This window comes from Haematobia irritans, chromosome 5 (genome assembly GCF_050003625.1).
Source record: "Haematobia irritans isolate KBUSLIRL chromosome 5, ASM5000362v1, whole genome shotgun sequence".
In the NCBI taxonomy this organism is placed as follows: domain Eukaryota; kingdom Metazoa; phylum Arthropoda; class Insecta; order Diptera; family Muscidae; genus Haematobia; species Haematobia irritans.
In genome coordinates, this window is record NC_134401.1 from 170,239,680 (window position 1) to 170,262,944 (window position 23,265).

Here is a 23,265-nt window from a genome sequence, read left to right on the forward strand (position 1 = left end):
AATTTCAACCGAATCGGATGAATTTTGGTCTTCCAAGAGGCTCCGGAGGTCAAATCTGGTGATCGGTTTATATGGGGGCTATATATAATTATGGACCGATGTGGACCATTTTTTGCATGGTCATTAGAGACCATATACTAACACCATGTACCAAATTTCAGCCCGATCGGATGAAATTTGCTTCTCTTAGAGGCTCCGCAAGCCAAATCGGGGGATCGGTTTATATGGGGGCTATATATAATTATTGACCGATGTGGACCAATTTTTGCATAAATGTTAGAGACTATATACTAACACCATGTACCAAATTTCAGTCGGATCGGGTGAAATTTGCTTCTCTTAGAGGCTCCGAAAGCCAAATCGGGGGATCGATTTATATGGGGGCTATATATAACTATGGACCTATGTTGAGCAATTTTTGCATGGTTGTTAAAGATCATATGGTCACACCATGTACCAAATTTCAGCCGGATCGGATAAAATTTGCTTCTCTTAGAGTCCCCGCAAGCCAAATTTGGGGGTCCGTTTATATGGAGGCTATACGTAAAAGTGGATCGATATGGCCCATTTGCAATACCATCCGACCTACATCAATAACAACTACTTGTGCCAAGTTTCAAGTCGATAGCTTGTTTCGTTCGGAAGTTAGCGTGATTTCAACAGACGAACGGACGGACGGACATGCTCAGATCGACTCAGAATTTCACCACGACCCAGAATATATATACTTTATGGGGTCTTAGAGCAATATTTCGGAATGACAAAGTTAATATACCCCCATCCTATGGTGGAGGGTATAAAAATATTGAAAATATAGTCATTGCCGACAAGGAGAATTGTACTAAGGATATATTTAAGACTCAATTCTGTTTTAAATTTGAGATTTGCTTATTTGATACTACACTCAAAAAAAGTTTACTTGTATCCAAAAGTGTCAACCTTCAATTAAGGATTTTTTTATTGATTCCGAGCCAAAAATGCGGCTTTTTTTAAAATAAAGAAATTTTTTTAAGACCTCTCTGGCTTTAAATCTAGGATCAATAAAATTAATATTGGATACAGATCGTATTCATCGAACTTTCATTCATATATTCATAAAGCTATTCATTTAGAAACAAATGTCAGTTTAAAAATTTAAATTATAACAAATACTTCAAAGTAAAATGGTATTTCTTAATTCATAAAAGAAACTCTAAACCAAAGATTCAAATCCTTAAAATAAGTCTTAGCCTATATTTGAAGTGATTTTATTTTAAATCAACTGATATATTTCATTATATCAGTTGATTTAAAATTTAAAAAATATTTTTCTCTACTTCAAAGAAAATTTGCCTTACTTCAAAGACCTCCGACTTTAACTGAGAGACGACAATTTCCAAAATTTGTGTCCTGCACACAAAAAAAAAAAAAAAATATTCTTTGTCTTCAATCTTCGTGATTGAAGACAAATAATATTTTTGAATTTTGAAGGAATGAATTGATCACATTAATTTTTAATTGAAATGTCTTCAATCACAGAAATGATAGTATCAATTAAAAAATTGATTGAAATTCTATTAAAAAATTAATTGAAAATAAATTAAAAAATTAAATTAATTTTTGTGATTGATTTTGGTTTCAATTAAAAAAACTGTTGAGTCAAGTAAATTTTTAATTTTTAAAACTCATTATTTTTTAAAACTTACTTAATACTTTAATTGGAAAAATTGTCATATTTATTTAATAAAACAAAATAAAAAATTTTTTTTTGAAGCAATGATTGTAAATTTTCTTTCAATTAAATGTAATTATTTTAAAGGAATTTGTCCTTAATATAAATTGCGTATACTAAAATTTAGGTTGTATAATCTTTGATATATAATCAATATTTTTTTTCAGTGTAGGAAACAAATTTGATTTTTTTCGTGTTTTTCTGCTTTCTTCTTCATGTGTTATCAAAGATCTGGGACCATGGACACCACTTCATTAAAGAATTAATCACAACTGAAGTGGTGGCCCATGGGCACAATGCAATTGTCAAATGTGTCAACTGCAGTGGATTACACTGTGGCGAAACCCATCAAATTTGAAATTCTAATTCCCAAAAGTTAAGAAGTTTCGTCCTTAGAATTAGGACAATTGGCGTTTTCTCATTTAACTTAAAAAATTTAACTTTAAAATGGGAATATTTGAATTAGAATAACTTCAAGTTGGCTATTATAGATGACCTTCATACAAAACAAAATTTTTCTGATTCAATCACGAAATTAATTGATCCAATTAATGTTTTAATTGAAATGTCGTCAATCGAAGGAATGATAGTGTCAATTAAAGAAATGAATTGAATGTCAATTAAAAAATTAATTGATCCAAAAAAAATTGAATATTAATTTTTGTGATTAATTTTTGATTTAATTAAATTTTTGTTGAATCAATTAAATTTTTAATTGAATATTTTTTTAAACTCAATTAAGACTTTTTCTGTGTATAAAATTCTTCCCCGATCATAGATCTTTGAGCCAATATCACTTGTTCCATACATGATACTACGATTCTTATCAGGTAAAAGCGATCCTCTCTTAAGATGTAAGAGTGTTTTTTTTTAATTAAATAAAAGATCTGTTTGCATTATTCCTCGATTATAAGCAACACTATTAATAAAAAAATAAACAATGAAGAAAAATCACCTAACCAGGGAAAGTACCCTTATCAATAAGCCAATATATAGACAAAAACTACCCATAATTTCCAATGAATCTGCTAGACAGCACATAATTTTATTTAAATCGAAACCACTGGCAAGTGATTCCCCCATACAATAGCCACCCATAAATGGCTCAAAAATAACTCAAGTCAGCACAAAGATACATTCGGAGACACTGACATGCCCAGCTCACACGTATAAATACCCTGAACAAAACGATGGACAGATAACAGAAGCTAAGCAAACCTCAAAGCCTAAACAATTCAATTACACTGTGAAAACAAATTTATTTAAATTTACCAAAAACAAAATGAAATATTTCACGGTAGTCGCTGTTATCTTTGCCTTGGTTGCCTGTTTGGCTGTTAGTTCAGCCACTCCTGCTGCTCAAGATGAAAAATTTGTGGACGGAGCTTTGGCCTTGAAACACTTGGAACCAGAAGTACATGGACGTTATAAGAGAGCTACCTGTGACTTGTTGAGCGGTACTGGTGTTAATCACTCAGCTTGTGCTGCCCATTGTTTGTTGCGTGGCAATCGAGGAGGATATTGCAACTCCAAAGCGGTTTGTGTTTGCCGCAAGTGAAGTAGTGCAGTTGTTAATTGTCTACCAAATGTGTATACCAAAAAAAAGTATTGTAAATAAATTCTTAATGTAATTTGTGGAACTGGTTGTGTTTTGTTGAGCTGGTTGTGTGATCGAAGGAATGGGGAAGAGAGCAAATATTTTGCAATTGGAAAACTAATAGAAGGAATATGATCACCTCAAACATATTTCAAGAGTAATATGTTATTTTTGAATGGGACACATCTTTATCGCAAGCAAATTTTCTAGTCTAACATATTTCCGAGAAAATAACATTGTTACGACAAATAGGTTATATATTCCCCTCACAAAAAAAAAATCTGCTCTTGAAACATATCAACAAAGTTTCTTTTTCTCTCGATAAACTTGGCCCAGCGATGCTCCAAATTGTTTAGCCCCTCTGGAAAATAGGTTTTTTGAAGGAACTCCATGGAGGAGACGATCTTGCCATTTAACTGAAATCTGCGCCAAGAGAGTACTTTTTTAAGCTAACACTGAAAAAAATTTCACGAAAATTTTTTCCAATTAAAGTCTTAATTGAGTTTCAAAATATATTCAATTAACAATTAAATTGATTCAAAACATTTTTTAATTGAAACAAAAATCAAACACAAAATTTATAATATCAATCAATTTTTAAATTGGATCAATTAATTTTTTAATTGACTTTTAATTCAGTTTTTTAATTGCTCCTATCATTTCTGTGATTGAACACATTTCAATAAAAAATTATTGGATCAATTAGTTTCGTGATTGAAGACAAAAAATATTTTCGTGTGAAGAAACAAAAAGAAGTCACACGGTTAAAATCAGCAGTATGTAGACCAAGGTCATCTGTCTCCGCCAAATGAACCGATGATTCCTCAAGTCAGCGTAGAAAAGGCCAGATTGTTCGGCAGTTGTAGCCGATGTTGATCACACCTTGTAAATCTCGGAAAATACTGTCCAGGAGTATTTTTTCGGTAGCCATCGTCAAATACTTCCTGATATCGTCGTTCCTTTTGTCACCCCCCAATTTTTCACTACGAATTCGATCTGAAAAAAGACTTCAATACACGCAGAGAAGGAATATGATCACCTCAAACATGTTTTAAGAGCAAAATGTTATTTTTGTATGCTGACCATGAAACATGTTTGTCGCTAAAATGTTATTTTCTCGTCAAATATAACCTGCTTGCCGAAATCAGATACATGATTTCCGATAAAATAACATGGTTGCGAAAACCATGTTACATGGTCACCACCCAAAAATAACATTTTGCTCTTAAAACATGTTTGAGGTATCATATTCCTTCTCTGGGTGTAGTAGCCTTTTACGATAATGTTCTGTACGAGTGTAAATTTCTCTTGCGATACTCTTCCATCAGAAGGTGTTGTTATGGTGTTTTCGGTTAAAATTCATTTTAAATGTAAAAAATTTCAATCATTCGTTTAAAATACAGTGAAACCTCTGGAAAGTGGACACCCACGGCCGCCTAAATTTTATCCTCATTTGGGAGATCTCCAGTAATGAGAGGTTAATTTTAATTTGTTAATATAGCAAACATCCCCAGACAACTGTCCCCGTTTTGGAGGTGTCCGGTTTTCAGAGTATCTAAGTTTGAGAGGCTTTACTGTAAAAATAAGTCCAGCAGACTCTTCTTGATAATTTGTTTACAAATTTAGAGATCATAAGATACGTTAGGCTAATCATCAAAAAATCATACGTCGGCGTTACGTTACGGCAACGTTAACAGGTTATTGTTGTAACAGTTTATTGTGATTTCATCCAGTTTTATGTTATACGCTTTGGTACTTCAGCTTGTGGCCAGATCGAGGAACTCTGCGACTAAGGTGGGATGCGTCCAGAGTGACCTGGCGGTAAGTCGGGTTGGTTTAGGTGGGCAAGAGAAAAGATGACGCGTGTCGTGTGGCCCTTGGTTGCAAATTGGACATACGTCAGCTACGTATGTCACTGATAAATAGGAATTGAGGCGGCTGCACTTGCCTGATCTTAACTGGGCTAAAACTACCCTAGTCTGCCGTGGGAGGTCTCTTTCCTCCGGTGCTATGGGCGGTGGACGGACTCCGAGAACAGGATTAACCTTGTAGCTTCTCACCGCTTCAGCTACAGTATCCTCATGAATCCTGTTCAAACCTGCCTGGTACGCTGCTTGATCTAGAGGTTCTCTTTTGTAGCACTGGATCTCGTGCTCTAGATTATGTATATCAACCCTTACGTTCCTGGGTGGTGGTTGTGCATCCATGAGATGGTGGTTTGGATGATTACTGCGATAACAACCCAGGAGATACTGCTTTGACAACATCTAGTTGTGTCTTCGCACAGGGATGATCTTTGTCTCCACATAAAGGTGATCCAGGGGTGTGCTGCGGAGACACTCAGTCGCAGTTCTAAGGGCAGCGTTCTGACAGGTTTGAATGTTATTCCACTGCATATCACTAGTCTGCGGTGTCCACACTGGCGCTGCATAGTTTACCACTGACCGGCCAATTGCCTTGTAGGTAGTTAACAAGGTTTCTTTGTCCGCACCCCAAGTACTGCCGGCAAGTGACTTGAGGACCTTGTTTCTACCACGGAGCTTATTACAAATTGCAGTGGCATGGGCAGACGACCTGAAGAGGCTGTCGAATGTGACCCCAAGAATCTTGGGGTAATTTGTGGTCGGAATTATTTCGCCATCGACACTAATATTCAACTGCCTGCGCACTTCTGCCGTCCATGTAGTGAATAGTGTGGCTGATGATTTGGTGGGGGATATCCTCAAGTTTCTCGAGGTGAAATAACTGGTAAGATTAGCTAAGTAGACATTTAAACGATCGCAGATGTCATCAACATTGGGCCCAGATGCAAAGATTGTACAGTCATCCGCATATGATACAATCTCGACGCTGTCAGGTGGGCGTGGAATCGAGGACAGGTAGAGGTTAAACATTGCCGGAGATATCACCCCACCCTGGGGAACTCCCTGTTTAACTCTACGGGGTTTTGACTTTTTGTCCCTGAATTCCACGTACGACTGACGTCCACACATATAATTCAGCACCCAACGTTTCACTTCTGCCGGTAGGGACATATTTTCGATGTCCTCAAATAATGTGGCATGGTTGACCGTATCGAATACTTTCGATAGGTCAAGCGCCACGAGGACCGTCCTATGACACGGCCTGGGCTGTTTAAGTCCCTTATTGATATGTGTCGAAATGGCATGTAAGGCTGTCGTCGTACTGTGTACCTTACGGAATCCATGTTGATGGTGGGACGTTAACAGGTCTTAAGGCCTGGTTATCCAAAAACGGGACGTAAGCGTAGCGTGGCGTGTCAGCTGTTTGTTTTTGATATACAAACGATTACCCAACGTTTCCACAACGTAGACGTGTCGTATGATTCAGATAACAACAAAGGTTGGCGTGTCGTTGTCGTATCAGCTGATCAAAAAAACAATCGTCATCGATTGAAAGGTGTTTAGTGAAAATATAGTTAATTAAAACATACAACTGTGCGGTGTTCGGTTAAAATGGATGAAGATAAATTGATATTATGCGTACAGTCGCATGAATGCATTTATAATAAATTCAGTGCAGAATGCCGACTTCCCGAAAAAAGCAATAAATTGAAAACTTCTTTACTCATGCGAGTATGTTAGAAGAAATGTTCATCATCATGTAGTCTTATATTCTGGAACACCTTTTTATGGTAACCACTTTTATTCCAATCTCTATTGATTGGGCGAACAGACCACCTTCTTTTTCGACGAGTTTTACACTTCTTATTTTTTCTATATAGTCTCCACAAGTTTAAAAGACATAGATTCACTTCTATATCACTCCAGTTCATTTTGAATTTTAAACAAATCAATCTTTTTTGCGCCTCTTTTTGATAGTGTGTTTATTAGCTTGCCGATCATATGCTACGTTTTTTCAATTAGGCTAATCGCCAAAAAAGCATACGTTACGGCTACGCTACACTTTTAGATGCATAACCAGGCATTTAAGGCTTGAACAAGGGATGATAAATGATGTTGACGGAAATGTACTAAAAATGTAATTTTCAAAGCCAAAAAGTGCTAAAATTAAATAATATAAAATTTAAAGATTATTGGGCAATTTTTTTTAGATTTTCTAACAAAATCTAATTTTGCAAATTTGTATTTCTGCAGAAAATTTTGTAAAAATTTTATTTTCATAGAATAATTTGTCAAAATTTTATTTCTATAGAAAATTTTATTTCTATAGAAAATTTTGTCAAAATTTTATTTCAATTGAAAATTTTGTCAAAATTTTATTTCTATAGAAAATGTTGTCAACATTTTATTTCTATAGGGAAATTTTGTCAAAATTTTATTTTCATAGAAAATTTTGTCAATAATTTATTTCTGCAGAAAATTTTATTTTTATAGAAAATTTTGTCAACAATTTATTTCTATAGGAAATTTTGTCAAAATTTTATTTCTATAGAAAATGTTGTCCAATTTTTATTCTATAGAAAATTTTGTAAAACGTTTATTTTTATAGAAAATTTTGTCAACAATTTATTTCTATAGGAAATTTTATTTTTATAGAAAATTTTGTCAACAATTTATTTCTATAGGAAATTTTGTCAAAATTTTATTTCCATAGAAAATTTTGTCAATAATTTATTTTTATAGAAAATTTTGTCAAAATAATATTTCTATAGGAAATTTTGTCAAAATTTTATTTCCATAGAAAATTTTGTCAAAATTTTATTTCTATAGAAAATGTTGTCCAATTTTTATTCTATAAAAAATTTTGTAAAATGTTTATTTTCATAGAAAATTTTGTCAAAAGTTTATTTCAATAGAAAATTTATGAAGATGTACTTCCTTGCAAAAACTACCAAAATCAAGAATTCTAGTAACCTACAAAACAATAAAAAATTTGCCAAATTTTGTAGAATTCTACCAACTGTGGCAACCGGCTCAGGGGCCAGCTCTAAGCATAACTGCTAAAAGGTGTGTACTATGTTCTGTTTTCGAGTTGAAAACCACTTTATTTTCGCGATTACTTTTCCTTAAATAATCAAAATAGTAAATGATAACAAACATATTCCCATAATATCTTGCCGAAATTTAGAGGAACAAGAAACTATGCATCAATTGAATTAATTTATCTGCTTTATATTGAACTGTTTTAATAAAGTAACCGCGAAAATTTCAACTCGAAAAGCGAACATAGTACTTACCTAAAGACACCATGTGTGTATTTCGTCTTCTTCTGTCGTTTCAAATATATACACATTCATATAATACTCCGTTCCTCAATGTGGCGGGAAAAAAATCACACTTCTCTTTTAACATTTTCGGACGAATGTAGTATAGAAAATATTCCTCTCAAAAATGCTGAGCTTCTGTAATAAAAACTAAAACATCCTCAGTTTGGAATATGTTTATTTCTTCAATGTCAGCTATTTATAATTTTTAGAGTTGATATCTGAGAAACGTTCACATTTAGGGCAGAATAACTCTACCCAATAAACACAAACGTTTGAAAAATGCTAAATTTCAACAATTTTTCAAACATTTTTTCAAAGGATTAGGGTAATATTCAAGTTGAGAAATTGTTGAGAAAATCGCGTTCTCAACAAAAAACAGACATTACCCTCAACAGTGAAATTCAACACATTAGCAATAATATCTCAAGTGCTATCCTCAAATTGAAATGCATCGCTACTCAATAATTTGTCAAACAATTTTCGATGCGAGTCAAATTCAAAATTAACATCGTTGCAAATACTTTTCAACCTAAATTTGTATGAATGATATCCCCACTTCAAATTGAAAGTCAAAGCCAAAATTCTATGAATTTTGTATAATTTATTCATTTTTATCAAAATAAAATATATAATAATACACTACACTACATAATACACTACAATACCAATTGATAAATAATAATCTTATTAAACATATCAACAAATAAGAACAAAAAAAAAAAACAAACAACAAAACTTTAAATATCTTAAACATTATTAGTAAACAATTTTGCATTGATAATTCGATTTCCTTCCTTTTGGTGTCATAAAACAGCATTAAAATTTATTAACATGCGGGCAATTTGAAATTAGGAACGTACTGGACCGCGTGTTAGAATTGATTTCCAGCAGAAGGAATTCACAAAATATCCACTTTAAACTGATAATAGCATATGAATTAAACTAACGATGTGATGCACATTTTCATCCAGAAGTTGTTGATTTCAACAATTTATTGTTTTTAACAATTTTAATTGGTTGCACTTGTAATGTTTCTGGAAACTTTTTCTTGTCGATAAGCCACTCATTTTTCATTGGTCAGCTTCTTAATGTTTGCAAGAATGTAGCATCCAAAGATTTTAGTTTTCTGCAAAGAGATTTAAATTTAGTGACTTCTCTAAAGTGATGATTTAATCTTTCATATTGACGTACCAATTATTATAAACTATTTGAAGCAGTTCCAGTTAATTGTCAACCATTTTTTCATCGGTCAGCTTTTTAATGTTTTCAAAAACGTAGGATCCATAATTTTAGTTTTCTGCAAAGAGATATACATTTAGTGACTTCCTTAAAGTTTTATTTCATTTATTATTTTCACTTACCTATTTTTATAAACTATTTGGTTATTTGTCTAAAATTTTCCATTTTTTTATTTCTTGCAATTGACCACGAACTTCGTTGCACAAATAAGTATTGAAAACCACATGGTTTTTTCGTTGCATTTTAGGGTAGTGTTTTGTCAAAGTTTTCTCATATTACCTTCAACACCTTTTCAAAGATTTCGTCAACATTTTGGCAAATTGGAAGTAATTCGCAAACAATTTGAAGATGTATTGAAGATGAGCTATTTCAGGTCAAGTTGAATTTATGTTGAAAATTATATTTACCCTCAAACTGAAAAGTTGTTGCATTTGAAAAACGCTCATCCTGTGTTTATTGGGAGGGATGATAAATGATGTTGACGTAAATGTACTAAAAATGTAATTTTCGAAGCCAAAAAGTGCTAAAATTTTGCAAATTTGTATTTCTGCAGAAAATTTTGTAAAAATTTTATTTTCATAGGAAAAATTTGTCAAAATTTTATTTCTATAAAAAAATTTGTCAAAATTTTATTTCTATAGAAAATTTTGTCAAAATTTTTTTTCTATAGAACACTTTGTCAAAATTTTATTCCTATAGAAAATTTTTTCAACATTATATTTCTATAGGAAATTTTGTCAAAATTTTATTTTCAATAATTTATTTCTGCAGAAAATTTTGTCAACAATTTATTTCTATAGGAAATTTTGTCAAAATTTTATTTCTATAGAAAAATGTTGTCCAATTTTTATTCTATAGAAAATTTTGTAAAATGTTTATTTTTATAGAAAATTTTGTCAACAATTTATTTCTATAGGAAATTTTGTCAAAATTTTATATTTATAGAAAATGTTGTCAACATTTTATTTCCATAGAAAGTTTTGTCAACAACTTATTTCTATAGGAAATTTTGTCAAAATTTTATTTGCATAGACAATTTTGTCAATAATTTATTTCTGCACAAAATTTTATTTCTATAAAAAAATTTGTCAAAATTTTATTTCTGTAAAAAATGTTGTCAAAATTTTATTTCTATAGAACACTTTGTCAACATTTTATTCCTATAGAAAATTTTGTCTATAGGAAATTTTGTCTAAATTTTATTTCCATAGAAAATTTTGTCAATAATTTATTTCTGCAGAAAATTTTATTTTTATAGAAAATTTTGCCAACAATTTATTTCTATAGGAAATTTTGTCAAAATTTTATTTCTATAGAAAATGTTGTCCAATTTTTATTCTATAAAAAATGTTGTAAAATGTTTATTTTCATAGAAAATGTTGTCAAAAGTTTATTTCAAGAATTCTAGTAACCTACAAAACAATAAAAAATTTGCCAAATTTTGTAGAATTCTACCAACTGTGGCAACCGGCTCAGGGGCCAGCTCTAAGCATTATTGCTAAAGACACCGTGTGTATTTCGTCTCCTTCTGTCGCTTCAAATATAAACACTATCTTATAATACTCTGTTCCTCAATGTGGCGGAGAAAATCACATTTCACATTCGCGGACGAATGTGGTATAGACAATATTTCTTTCAAAAATGTTGAGATTATGTCATAAAAACTAAAATATTCTCAGTTTGGAATATGTTTATTTCATCAATGTCAGAATAAATCTATATATAGTAATTGTGATGAGAAAGTACCAAATGGCTCGCGGTCGTGCCACGGTGCTTTTGGCAGTCCAAATGTAACCCTGACTTGAACACATTATAAGATATCCGTAACATATAGACATTTTGTGCGGAGCATTAGACTAAGCAAACAGATGAAACCACTTGGCTTTCCCACACTTTATGATGATAGTGTCTCATGTTATATGTTCCATTGTTATCGGCTAGCCATCTCTGGCAAACATAGGGTATACTTTCATTCTACTTAGCTTATACCACAACCATATTTTTCGAAATCGAAAATTCTACAAACCTAGTTCGGACACAAACACACTTGAACGAATCATATTAACAAAGTTTGTTGCTTACTCTCTTAACCAATTAAGATCTCTTGTTCTCTAATAAACCAATGGGACTTTACTCTCTTCTGTTAATTCTCAACTTGGGGGCAAATGTTTGGCTAATGCAGTTGGTTGTTCTTTCAAGCCATAGCCCTGTGTTGTATGCTCTCTTCATAAACAAAAACACAAGCACTTTGCCCATTAGAGTTTATCAGTTGATTCTCTCTTAACAAAACAATGATCTCTCACTCTCTCTCTCTTTTAAAACACTTGTGGTAATAACTTATCAAACAAGGAGAAGGCAATCGTTTGTATTCTTTTACAGATTTTCCATTCGTTCACGAAGATTTGAGCTAAGCGGACGTGTTGAAAACGAATTCCACCATATATTTTTTTGTTAACGAAAAGAAAATTTAAACAGTGTGGAACAATTCTTAATTATTGTGTATAATTTTATTTGAAATACAATAACGATTTACGGTTAAAATGAATAATTAGCTTGAATACAAAATAAACGTAGACTGTTTTTGTTTGTGTTACAAAAGAAATTTGGAAAAAGATAATTGCAGAGAATAATAATAACAAAAATCAAAATAAATGAAACAACAATTATAGCACCACAGTGAATTTGTCATTTGTATCGTAAAAAAACTAAAATTGTTGTCAATTGAGAATGGATAATTTAATGATAATGATGGTGATCAAAATAATAAAAGTGCAGGTATCCAATTACTTGGCGTAATCTCTTTTTGTTATTGTTGTTTATATTCGCCATAATAAGCATTCATTCGTTTGTTTATATAGAGTGGAGTTCGGTTCTTTCGGTTTTTTTAAGTTGCAAGTGCAACAAAACAAAAATATAATCTCCCCCCTTATTGATGTGCCTACTTCTATTTGCAAATTAAAATACTGCGAAATATAAAAAAGTAATTTATAAAACGAAACATATTTTACCCATAAAATTTTAATAACAAGTGATGTTTTTATAATTAAAGAAAATTGGTACAAATTTACATTGCATTGATTCATGTATGTGTGTGCGTGTGTTTGTGAATTGTGTGACTGACTGTTTACACCTTTTCTAGAAGAGAGTAAGAGAGATGAGAGAATAATGTAAAGGGTTTTCTTTACAATAGAATTGAACCAGACACGAATAATGCAAATGACTAGAAATCATTGAGTTCTGTATAATCAAACAGGTGTAAAATAAACCTCATTTCTTGGGAGAAGTTCAAATAATAACAAAAAAAAAAATATACTACGCTATAGTCAACATCAATGAACCTTTTGGGATAACAAATCGACAAGGGAGAATATCTCGTTTTAAACCGGTAATTCAAAATATCCAGCAACACATTAATTTATGGGAAAAAAAGAATTATTGAAGTGCATATAAACAAGAAATAAAATGTTGTCTTTTTCAAGACTCCCTAAGGCCAGGGAAATATTAAATTAAAAGGCCGCAAAAAATATCGTTATCATTGCCCTTGTTTGTTTCAACGACAACAGCATCACCAGGCCATCAATAAACCACAATGAGCAAATCAGTCCTTCTCTTAACATCATCATCTCTACTATCAGCATCAATATTATTATCGGTATTAGAATCGTTAATGTCTCGCTGTCATCAGCTGACATCGAATATGCATTTTTATTAGAAGCAAATAAGAAACAAAAAAATTACGAAAGTCAACCTGAAATGCATTTCCATTGAACCAAATCAAAAAAGGAAAAAAAAGAAAATTGTTGCAAAAAATCAGAAAATTACTAGTCTCGTATTGCCCTCTTCAAACCGGGACGGTTGGGCCCTCACTAATTCATGGGTCTTTAAACGACATCACCGTTGTCGGCGTTACGCTACATTGATTTGTTTGACTGTTTACCCCTCTTTTTGGTAACAAGAAAAGATTAAAAAAAACGCATAGTCGTCGGTCGCGCTTCAGTGAACATTAGCAAGAAAACTATAATAAAGCACACGCTAAAAACGAAAACCCAAATAATAGTAAAAATAAAACATAAACATACTCACTCTTTATATTATTATCGTCATAGATAAATAATTATCTCTTAAAAAGAAAATAAAAAAAATCAAAACAAAAGGAATTGTGTTTTCTCGCAAAATTTTATATCAATCAGCAATTAATCATTAGTGGTTAATTATATTGATTGAAAAACAAAAAATATACGACATATTGACAAAATGGCCATATCTGTACAATTGGGATATATGTTGGGCATATTAATGCTACTTTTAGCCCTGGATTTATCGACAGCAGGCACACCAGGATATGCAGATCATGGCGATACAAAAGGTAAGCTTATGATTTTCCAAACATAAGGGTGGGTACTATGATTTGCTTCAGGGGAAAATCATGATTTAACATGGTTTCAGTTCTTTAGAAAACTTAAGTTATGTATTTTTTCAAGTATAGATTTTTTGCATATTTAGATTTCACTTCACAATTTTAAGAGGCGAATTTAGTACCCACCTTAATAAACAAAATTATGTTTACCCATATTTCTTAACAATAATCAGTTAAATTTTAAATTTCTGTAAACTATTTAATTGAATTTTAAAAATATACACTTTTGAGAATTCTTTACTAATTTCATGAAACCAAGAATGGCTGTTCACGAAAATATCAACAACGAACCTTCTTGGTATGAATGAGTGGATTTACAATTTTTTAACCGTTACCTTATATCTAACCAAACATATGTGTGATATATCGTTGGCAGAAATGCAAAAGAACGTAACTACAATTTTCATTTTCTACAGGAGAAGGTAAAAACGTTATAAAATCTGCAAAAAATAATGTTTACGTAACCATTTTTTTTAATACTGATTAAAACACTCCGACTTTATTTTTGTTCGTAGCAACCTAAAAGTTTGTGAAACCATAGCCGTTGATAAAACACGCCAAATGCAGTCAAAAAAACATTTTTCGAATTTTTGTTAGTTACGTTCTTTTGCATTTCTGCTAACGATATGTTTTCCCAAACACATCCATGTTCTAAGCTATAAAACAATATTCTCTCGATGTTGGCACTTGATTGCCCGTTTACTAAACGATTTTGGACAATATACAAATTTAGTTATCGCCCTTTTAACAAAAAGTTGAAAAGTCTATTTTCGACTTTTTTATTGGCGAAAAGATCGATATCTATATTCTCTATAAAGTTACATAGCGAAAGTCCATTTTTTAACGTAAAAGTTGTCATTTGGAATTTTAGCATCGATATTTGTCAACATGAAAAGTCAATTTTTGGATAACATCAAAAGTTGAATCTGAGGAATAGGAAAAGTAGACTTTGCCACTTTTTTGACAAAAAGGGATTAATCAATAAATCGAATTTAGTAACTCTATTATGATTTTTTTTTTATTTTGTAGTCATTAAATACTCGATTGAGATAGTTTTTCTCCATGATTTTCTTTTTTTCTTTAAATAAATGCCTCAATATCTTTTGGAGATTTACACTATAATAAATGTAATATGTCTGCGATATATTGTCATCAAAACAAAAACACTCCGGAAATTATATCTGATGCATATAGGTCGGTTTTCCCCTTGGAAATTCAGATATAACCCTGAAAATGAAATTGCAATTAATTTATTCACAAGCCATAAGAAATTCATACCTTTTTTGTGATTTTGCAATTATTTTATTTTATTTTTATTTTTTGCTAATTATATATGCCACATGAAATGACAATGTTAAGGTTTATTCACTTATTTTACTTTATAAAATTTTGTTGTTTATTATATTTTGTTTTTATTTGCTTTTTTGTTGTTGTTTGCATTATTGCTCTTGCTTTTCTGTTTAATAAAGTTGTGTACTTTGTTTAAAAAAATTTTTTCTTGTGAATTACAGTTAAAAGACAAATAACGTCATATATGTACCTACCATACGACGACTCAACTCGGCTTCTTTAATTTTATATCATAAATTTATTTTGTTTTTTGCTTATCATGCGATATTTAAAACTTTTGCTAAAGTACACAACAATTGTTGATAAGCGGGCATTTCGCAATATTAAAATCTTAGTCACAATTTTGTATGCATTTCGATCTACGATAATTACTTTGTATTTTAATATAATGGAGATTTCTCTCAACAGATATCCGTAGTTGTTAACCAATTATCTAAAGTCAATTTTGAAAGTGTTAAGGACCCTCTCTGTTGGTAGCTTGAAATTGAAAACAAATCTTCTGTATTACAGTCAACTAGAGAGGATGGTGGAGGAGGTACAATGCCTAAATGCAACAACGTGTTTTGCACTACTCTTGCATCAACTTTGGTTCACCTGTAGTATTTACCTTTGATTATTTGATATGGTGTTTTGTTGTTGCTGCAGTATAGATGAGTATTGTTATGGTGAGATAGTGTTTGGTTTGGTATATAGAGAGTTAGAGAGAATAGTAGGGCATTGTATTTGATGGTACTCTGTTGATAAAAGTATACTTCACCCAACTCTAACTATGTTGATGGTTTCTTATTACCACTGTTGTTGGTTAATGTTTTGTTTGTGGTTTCTTTAGGCTCCCCTTTTGTGGAGCCCTCTTTCTCTCTCACACACAAACACACTCTATCAGCAAAAATGCCATATTAGGTTTATTTTTTACTGCATTCATTTGGGTCCATTTCAGCTGTTTTTGATATCGTCATTATTATCTACTTCTGCTGCCTAATGCTCCGCTACAATGTGATATCAAATATGATAGCAGAGATCATAGAAGCATACAGATAAGATATGCAACCGAATGCAGAGTTACAGCAGAGAAGTTGTAGACAAAAAAAATACAGTGTGTGAGAAAAATAATTCCAGCTTTGACAGCTGTGTATGCCCACTAGAAACCAAACCATCACTTGGCACAGTGGGTTAGATTATTGTTAAAGCATAGTAGAAACATAATAAGGGATATCTATGGGTGATTTATTTTCTATACAATAACTTGATTATATATAAACAAAAATTTACCTTAAGAATTGTGGATGTGTCAGTTCACTTTAAAAAAAAAAAAATTAAAAATATTTGTTGTTCTCCAAAATGAAATTTTAGACCAACGATGTTTTATTTTATTGTTAAAGTTTTATCCTGAAAGGCAAATAAATATTTTAATGGTGCCCACGATCACATTTGTTCCATCGAAAGAAACAACTTTAACCACTTTGTTTGTCTAAAATTTCGTAGCCGAGAAAATAATTTTTATGTGTATATTCTTTAAATTACTAACATCTCTATATCAATTATTTTTGCTACAATATATGTTGTTATTATCAATTAGCAGTATTAAAAATTAAAATTCCATTAATAAGTCATAGTTTTTATTTTGATCTTATTAAAACTGCAATATCGATATTTTCTAATACATATCATCTGTTACTATTATCGATAGGAGAATAATCGATATATATGTGTGTATTTGCATAGGTATTTCGATAAGCATTGAGAATGTAAACAATAATTTTGTTTTGGTAACTTTTTTTCCTGTGGTTCTTCCACTGTGTAAAAGTTTATTCTGCAATCTTGTATCTATAGGCTGCCATAGATAAAGTTGATGCAACTTCATTTTTTCTTGGTCATATATCTTTATGGTTACTGGTACTTTAGTTGGATCGCTGTGTATGGGCTCCGTTGTTTGGATACATTCATCCATATATTTATTTTGTCTCTGAAACTGGTAGATATATTCAACCATATAGGAATGGACATTCAGCATGCCCAATCGCCCCACCAGCATAAGTATGTTTTGTGTCTGTTTTGTTTTGGAGAACCGTCAACACTTTGGACCTATAACAAACCGGTTTCTTCTCAGCGACACCACAACAACAACAACAACAACAATGTTTCTGGCCAAGTTATTGCCAATATAGTGGCAACTTCTTAATACTGCCACAGTCTTTGGTGTTGTTTGTTTTTATGTTGAATGTTTTATTTGCTTGACTTGGAGTTGAAAAGAAGAGAAAAAAGTAGTTAACCAACCATCCATCCAGCCAGCCAGCCAAAGAATAAGAAGTCCAAAAGAAGAATAAAGTTTCTGGTCTCGCTAAGAGACCATGTCATGGAAAACGAAACGTAATAATATAAAAAAATAGTAACAATAACAAAAATGAAATGAAAAGACTTATAATGAAACTCTTTTCATAAAAAAATACAATGACAACAAGTTGTTGTAATAGAGCCAGAGTCAGCCAGTCCATTTAGTTACTATAGAATGGAGTCATGGAATATCCTCAATGCTTCATATCATACTGTCCCATACTTATAGACATTGGGGTGGCTCTTATATCATTAGATAGAAATAGAGTTAAAGCAATAATATTAATTAATAAAAAAATATTTTTATAAATTAATATTATTGACCAAAAGTCGATGAAATAAAGGCTTTTGTCCCACAGAATTAAATTTTTATTTTTGGAAAATTTCGCTTATGGAAAAAACAGAAAAATCGTATCAATTAAACTTTGTTTCCCAATATAAAATACGTAAAATTCATATTTAAAAGAGAATTGCGTCTTAAATGAATTCTTCGCTTCTTTTCCTAGTTATGTTATCAATACCAACATCAATAGTATAAACACAAATCTTTGGATCTGAGCTATTTTTTTTTTGTCAGTGTTGTCTTCACCGACTTTGGAGTACGCTTTGCCTTCTCCGTCTATTATTTCGATTGTTCCTTGGTTGTCGGTGTAAATCTGAGCCACAAGGATCCGCCTGTTGTCATGATGCAGAAAATCCATAGCTGTGAAACCGCTTCAAACACTGCTCTGAAATGGTCTCACGGCTGCGTTTGTTGTCCGGAGTGAACAAATCTACCTTTGATTTATTTTAGAATACCCCAGCAAAAAAAAATTGGAAGTACTTCTAAGAGCATAACTTTAAAAGCACTTCCAAAAATGTCCTCGCAAAGATATTCTTTATTTTAACTACTCCGAAGTTCTTTTAATTCGATTTTTTATAACTCGCTTTTTTCATATTTTTAAGGGGTAATTTTAGTTCTTTTTTTGTCTTTCAATTAGGTTAAAAACAAAGTAAGGATTAATAAAAAGGTACAAATTATTAAAATTTTGTGTAAAAAAAATGCTAAATCCCTTCTTGAAAAATTGCGAATTTTTGTAAATTATCGAGGTCAATCTTTTCAGACAAGCGTTAGACTGACTTAAAAATCATAAAAAAAATTAAAAATTATTTACTTATCAAAATATCACGGAATTTTTTAATTCACATCCAAAACACTGAATTTGGATCATACCTTAAGAACTGATGCATATTCAGTGCAACACCTGGTGCACATCCGTCCTACAACATCGCTTCTGTGCCAATTTTGCACCGATTCCGGATCCAAAAAGAACATTTTCACTAGGTTTTTGGCGACGCTTTTTTTTGTTGGGACCTTATATCTAAATTTAAGAAAACGAAATTCTAAAACAGCCGTAACCTTCTAAGTTTCAAATCCACGGGTTAATATAGGATTTAAACATGATCTTCACCATTCCCATTCTAAAGACAATTATCTACACCTATCCCGCGTTTTTTAAGGGAAATAAATTTTCAAAAAAAATCTAAATTTATGGTTTAAGAAACGGAAGTTTTTTGTTCAAATTTAATGGAATATATTCTTTGCTTACAAATCCATTAATGACCACAAATTTGATTTTAATTTATATTTACCTACTAAGATGAAAGCCCTCTAAGAAAAGTGGCCCTCACAAATTACCCAAAAATGCTCTATAATTATTAAGGCTCACGTATAACGATGCACATGAACATACATAATCTCTTTTGGGGGAAATTTATGATAGAAAAAAAAAACCAAAATTGCTCACACCATATTTTAAACAAGGTCTCCAGATATACATATGCCACCATACTGCACCTTAAGAGGCACCTATCCAATCAATCATAGACCTAGAGATTTTCAAATTAAAACCTCTAATCACGCCTCTTCTTAAGAGTTGCACTAAATAAGAGACTCGTTAGAAAAGCTAATCTATGATAAGACCTCTTCGAGAGCAAATGTTGCGTAAAATTTTCACATACATAGGTAAGAGACAATGGGAGAAAAAACAAAGGATGTTATGAGAGATAGATAGAGAGAGAAAGAGGGAGATTACAAGTACAGCATCGTCAATGAATTATCTTCACCTTTTCATCTTATCTGCTAAATTCGTAAAATCTTTCAATCGATATCCCAGCCACAGTGAGCCTAGTAATGAATAAACCCAAAAAACTACAACAAAAATACATCATGCTGAGAAGAAATCTTAAAGAAAATTTCTTGTTAATGCACTGAGAGGGAGGCAGAGAAAGAGATTTATATACCAAAAAAATCATAACAATATGTCCAAGGCAACAAACACACACCAAAAGGGCCCACAAACCCGATTTGGGCGAGACCGAAATGCACAATCAAAGGCATTCATATAACTCAAAGCGTTCCTCTTTCAAAGCGACGATGGTGAGGTGAATAAAACTAAAAACTGAATGGTCTGTTATTTTCCTGGGATAATAACAATAACTTGGCTTGATATCTCTGCCATTTATTACTCTCTCACTCGCTCACTCGCTCGTACACACTTGCCCTCAAAGAAACCGGTGCGCATGCGTACTACCATACAAAGGGATCATTGTGCTTATGGGCCACAGGTAGGTAGTAAGCAGCTATGCAAAAAATGGGCAAAAGAGCGATGACGATGAATTAAAACTGTTTGAAATGTTAATGGTTTGTTTAAAATTCGATAGGGCCAAAGTGTATGGCATAAACGAAATATAAACTCCAAATACTATTTAGGATGACGAAGACGTAACCTGGTGGTGGTTGTGATTCCAATAGGCATCACAATCAAAGCAAGCATTCCCAGGTAGTTTTATGTGTTTGTACCTTTTCAATACACTTGGCAGGCTGGATAGTTGTTCGAAGGACAGACAGGTTTGCTTTGCTTTGTTCTCCTCTGACAACTGCACCACTCACTACACCATGGGAATTTACGCAGAAAACCTGTTCGTTGTCGATGATAAAGGAAAACGATTTTTTATCTGCTCCTGCTCCGTTGTTGTCATTCATATGTAGGCATTGTTAATGCCCTGTTAACGGAGAGAAGAAACCTCGACGATATACCCACGAATTGTTTGGCAATGAAAGAACTTGGAAAGAGCGAACAGATGTTTGAAATATTCTTTTAGTTTTTTGTTTTGGAGGGGTAGATTGAATCACTGATTTTATATTCCTTGTTAGTATCATCCTACAAAGAAAATAGAGGGAGGATATTTTTTTCCTGAGAGTGTGGAGGTATGTGATTTATTTATTCAAGACAAGTGAAGGACATTGAGGATCTTTTTACAAAACAAAAAAAAAAAAAACGAAAAGTCATCGAATGAATAAAATATAGGAAATTATATGTGTGATATTCCTTTTGATTTGATGGTGGGTCTGTGACCGTATATTAAACCTTTGTAAAAGAAAATGGGTTTCGGCTTTCACGGCTGTAGTCGTGCTATGATATCCTATAAAACACCACTAGAAATAGTTTCTACTACCTAAATTAAAAGCAGTCTAAATTTCTTCTCTATAAATCTCGTTTTATATGATTTATGAAAACTTCCTATCAGAAATTTGGATTCAACTTGCCTTCAGATATTATTCTGTGGCAGCATATAGAGTTCGATTTTTCTTGGTTGGTATATCGCTAACTGATCAGGGCATTATAAGATTGATCAATGTGACAAGTATAAGACCCACTCCTGACGACCGGGATCTGCATACCCGTCTATCCAAATTTTTTTTGCAAGCATGGTCGAGTTGACAATTTATAGTCGATCTTTATGAAACTGCCACAAATTAGCAAAGAACGCTTTTCTATTAAAACAAGTAAGGAAAGTCTAAAGTCGGGCGGGGCCGACTATATTATACCCGGCACCACTTTGTAGATCTAAATTTTCGATACCATATCACATCCGTCAAATGTGTTGAGGCCTATATATAAATGTTTGTCCCAAATACATACATTTAAATATCACTCGATCTGGACAGAATTTGATAGACATCTACAAAATCTATAGAGTCAAAATTTAAGTCGGCTAATGCACTAGTGTGAAACACAATGTTAGTAAAAAATATTGGAAACATTTAAACCTGAAGCAATTTTAAGGAAACTTCGCAAAAGTTTATTTATGATTTATCGCTCGATATATATGTATTAGAAGTTTAGGAAATTTAGAGTCATTTTTACAACTTTTCGACTAAGCAGTGACGATTTTATAAGGAAAATGTTGGTATTTTGACCATTTTTGTCGAAATCAGAAAAACATATATATGGGAGCTATATCTAAATCTGAACAGATTTCAACCAAATTTGGCACTCATAGCTACAATTCTAATTCTACTCCCTGTGCAAAATTTCAACTAAATCAGAGTTAAAAATTGGCCTCTGTGGTCATATGAGTGTAAATCGGGCGAAAGATATATATGGGAGCTATATCTAAATCTGAACCGATTTCAACCAAATTTAGCACACTTGACTATAGTACTAATTGTTCTTCTTGTGCAACATTTTAAGCAAATTAGGGTAAAACTCTGGCTTCTGGGGCCATATAAGTCCATATCCGGCGAAAGATATATATGGAAGCTATATCTAAATCTGAACCAAAATCAATAGGGTTCTATTCTGAGCCAAAACACATAATTGTGCCAAATTTGAAGTCGATTGGACTAAAACTGCGACCTAGACTTTGCTTACAAAAATGTGTTCACGGACAGACGGACATGGCTATATCGGCTCAGGAACCCACCCTGAACATTTTTGCCAAAGACACCATGTGTCTATCTCGTCTCCTTCTGGGTGTTGCAAACATATGCACTAACTTATAATAACCTGTTCCACAGTGTGGCGCAGGGTATAAATATAGCTCCTATACACTGAAAATAATGCCCTATTGAAGGCCTTTTTTTATATAAACTTACGAGGTTGATTCGATAGGAACATAGTTTACACAAAAAAAATAAAATCGTAGTAATTCTTTGAACTCACAGTGTTACAGTGATCAGTATGCCGGTCTAGCATACAAGAGATGATGTGTTCAATTCCAGTTTCGACAGAACATCAAACAGTTTTTCAGCGGTGTATTATCCCCTCCAGTAATGCAGATGATATTTCAGACACCCAAAAAAAAAATGTTTTTGTCCTCAATCACGAAATTAATTGATCCTATTAAATTTTAATTGAAATGGCTTCAATCACAGAAATGATCGCATCAATTAAAAAATTAATTGATACTATTAATTTTTGTGATTGATTTTTGTTTCAATTAAAATTTTTTTTGAATAAATTAAATTTTTATTGAATATGTTTAAAAACTCAATTAAAACCTTATTGGAAAAATGTTTGTGAAATTTGTTTCTGTGGAGTGTTTCAAAGCTTCTCTAAATGATTTCACCGTAATATTAAACGCCTTTCCCCACCTATGGTACC

The 23,265-nt window shown here is 32.2% G+C and overlaps 2 protein-coding genes across 2 annotated transcripts in view; both read left to right on the forward strand.

Annotated features, from left to right (window-relative positions):
- The first annotated feature begins 2,852 nt into the window (after nucleotides 1-2,852).
- On the forward strand, nucleotides 2,853-3,351 carry LOC142240359 (sapecin-like). Its single transcript, XM_075312066.1, has one exon. The coding sequence runs from the start codon at nucleotides 2,994-2,996 to the stop codon at nucleotides 3,267-3,269; it is 276 nt and encodes a 91-aa protein (XP_075168181.1). The 5' UTR covers nucleotides 2,853-2,993; the 3' UTR covers nucleotides 3,270-3,351.
- Nucleotides 3,352-12,139: 8,788 nt separating this feature from the next.
- Egfr (epidermal growth factor receptor) overlaps nucleotides 12,140-23,265 on the forward strand; it is a 159,210-nt gene continuing 148,084 nt past the window's right edge. The window contains exon 1 of the mRNA XM_075313418.1: nucleotides 12,140-14,104. Coding sequence (XP_075169533.1) covers nucleotides 13,993-14,104 — 112 coding nt within the window. The 5' untranslated portion in view covers nucleotides 12,140-13,992. The remainder of the gene's footprint in view (nucleotides 14,105-23,265) is intronic.